Source organism: Camelina sativa, chromosome 20 (genome assembly GCF_030686135.1).
Source record: "Camelina sativa cultivar CO46 ecotype springtype chromosome 20, ASM3068613v1".
Taxonomy (NCBI): domain Eukaryota; kingdom Viridiplantae; phylum Streptophyta; class Magnoliopsida; order Brassicales; family Brassicaceae; genus Camelina; species Camelina sativa.
In genome coordinates, this window is record NC_141899.1 from 16113929 (window position 1) to 16116517 (window position 2589).

The following is a 2589-nucleotide window of genomic DNA, read 5'->3' on the forward strand; positions in this document are numbered from 1 at the left end:
ATAAGTAATCTAAGATTACTTAGTGAGCTCAGGGTTCCTGCAGAGAAATAAATCCCAAACCCTAATTCCCCATTAACAATCAACATGCACGCAAATACAACAACATGTGAACATAAATAAGCAACATGCAAGCATAGATAAACAACATGCAGGCATAAGCGATTAACAAGCAAGCAAGCAAAACAACTCAACAACCATCAGAGATGACATGCGGAAGCTATCAAGCTAACAGAAATCACTCTACCAATAAACGCAACTACATGCAACCATAAACAACAACATGCAACAACATGCAATAGTATAACTTGAAATAAAACATCAGTTTTTAACAAGTTTAATTTATTTGGGCCCGGTATGCATCCCTCTTCCCCAACCCCTCATGATTTCTCCAAGTCGCAACCACAAAGGCAAGCGTTTGGATATCAGCCAAAATTACACCATCGTGTAGATAGCCTCGGCCAGGGTAGCGAGCTCAGTAACCTCCGAGCTCTTCGTGACCAACCCTGCACACACACGAACATGGTTTGCATGTCGCGGCTGCATGTGGCGTGGAATGGGAAGGATAGCAATACCAAATCTTACAACGCTTAGCCAGAATTTCTCGCGGACTAGAACGCCTTAAGATCTCACCGAAGTTTATACTTGAGTTTATATGGTTTTTAAACCCATAATCTTACAAGTATCTCAACCAAAACTCGCCTTTGTTACTAGATCATTTCGATCTAGTAACTAGCACAACCTCACCGCGCATGCATTTAAACAAGAAAACATAAAAGAACTTCAAGTAAATGCATCTACATGCAACATGCAAAACCGCGCACTAGATGGATGTTTTTAACTCTCCATCTAAGCCGATGCAAATATGTGCCTGAACTCACTGTAAACCGTCGACGAATGATCTCCTTTGATGAAGCTCTTCTCGCGGCAACTCGGATCTCTCCTTCGGTTAGAATCCATTTCCTTATCGATCTAGCGTTGATGGTCGTTGGTTGATAGTCTTCTCTTGCACCTTCTTCTTTCTCTCGCAACACCTTCTTCTTTCTCTCGCCACACTCACTCTTTTCTTCTTTCTCTCTCAAACTCTCTCAACTTACCCCTTCTTTCTTTGTGAGAAAATGAGAGGAATGAGAGCTTATTTATAGAGTGAATGGGCGGTGGAGGCAACCAATAAGAGTCACATGCACTCTCCTCATTAGTGTGTATTAGAGTAACACTCAACACTTGGAAGAATCTTGATTAGCCACCTTAATTTCCACTTAGCTTCCTTGAATTCTTTAATCCTCCACTAAGTCTTCTTGAATAAAATATTCATCACACTAACTCCACTAAGTCTTCTTGATTAAAATATTAATCCACTAACTTCCTTGACTTAAGTGATTATTGGTGGGGAAGACTTTTAATATTCTCGGTCGACCATCGTCGATCCTCGGCAGCTCTCTCGGAAGCTATCGGCATCTATCGGCAACTTCCTTCGGGTACTCGACACTTTCTCGAATACTCGGCAACTTCCTCGAGTACTCGATAACTTCCTCGAGTACTCGGTAACTTCCTCGAGTACTCGGCACTTTCTCGGGTACTCGGTACTCTCGGCATTTCTCGGCGACTACAGGACGATGCGTCTCGGACGATACGGGCGGTACGTCTCGGACGACTCGGACAACTCTTCATCCATTACACTTTTCTCGGACTTCCCTTCAACAAACTTTCTGCTCTTCCTGCTGGCTTCCTTTCTTGGTCTTTTAGACTTAAAATCACGTCAAAAATTTACCCCTAGGTGAGGGTCACTACATTCTCCCTCCCTTAATAGAATTCGTCCCGAATTCCATAGGGTTCTGACGGTCCTGCCTCATCTTCTTCAGCGAACAACTGAGGATACTTGGCACGCATCCTATCCTCATCTTTCCATGTGGTGACTTTACGGTTCTACTTTCCCCAAAATACTGGGATTTGAGGAATGCTCCGGTTCTTCAACTTTCGGGTTCTCCTTTGCCCTATTCCAAACGGTCCTTCGGGGTAGGTTAGGTTTGACTCCAACTCCTCGATAGGCTCTGGCACAATCATTCTAGGATCTGGCACATGCTTCCGTAGTTGTGAAACGTGGAAGACTTTATGCAATCGCATAACCTCGGGCATTGATAAACGATAGGCTACCTCGCCAACTCTTTTCACAATCCGGTACGGTCCAATAAACCTTACCGCAAGCTTTCCCACTTTGCCAAAATGATCCTTCCCTTTTTGTGGTGCAACCTTTAAATACACCATGTCTCCAACTTCAAACTCCACTTCTCGCCTCTTCCGGTCTGCGTACTTCTTCTAGCGATCTTGAGCTTTCTTCATGCTCTCTCGGATAAACTTGATCTTCTCTGTTGTTTCATCAATCAACTTGTGATTGAAACTTGTCCGCTCTCCAACTTCCGTCCAACATAAAGGCGTTCTACACGGCCTTCCGTACATGGCTTCAAATGGCGACATGCCGGTACTCGAGTGATAACTATTGTTATACGCGAACTCCACCAATGGCAAATTCTTCTTTCAATCTGATGACCATTCTAGCGCACATAGTCGGATCATGTCCTCTATGGTTCGAAT

At 43.8% G+C, this 2589-nt stretch overlaps 1 protein-coding gene across 1 annotated transcript; it reads right to left on the reverse strand.

Annotated features, from left to right (window-relative positions):
• Nucleotides 1-1923: 1923 nt before the first annotated feature.
• On the reverse strand, nucleotides 1924-2262 carry LOC147918962 (uncharacterized). Its single transcript, XM_087503799.1, has one exon. It carries the CDS (start codon nucleotides 2260-2262, stop codon nucleotides 1924-1926), a length of 339 nt encoding a protein of 112 aa, XP_087359925.1.
• Between the last annotated feature and the right edge of the window lie 327 nt (nucleotides 2263-2589).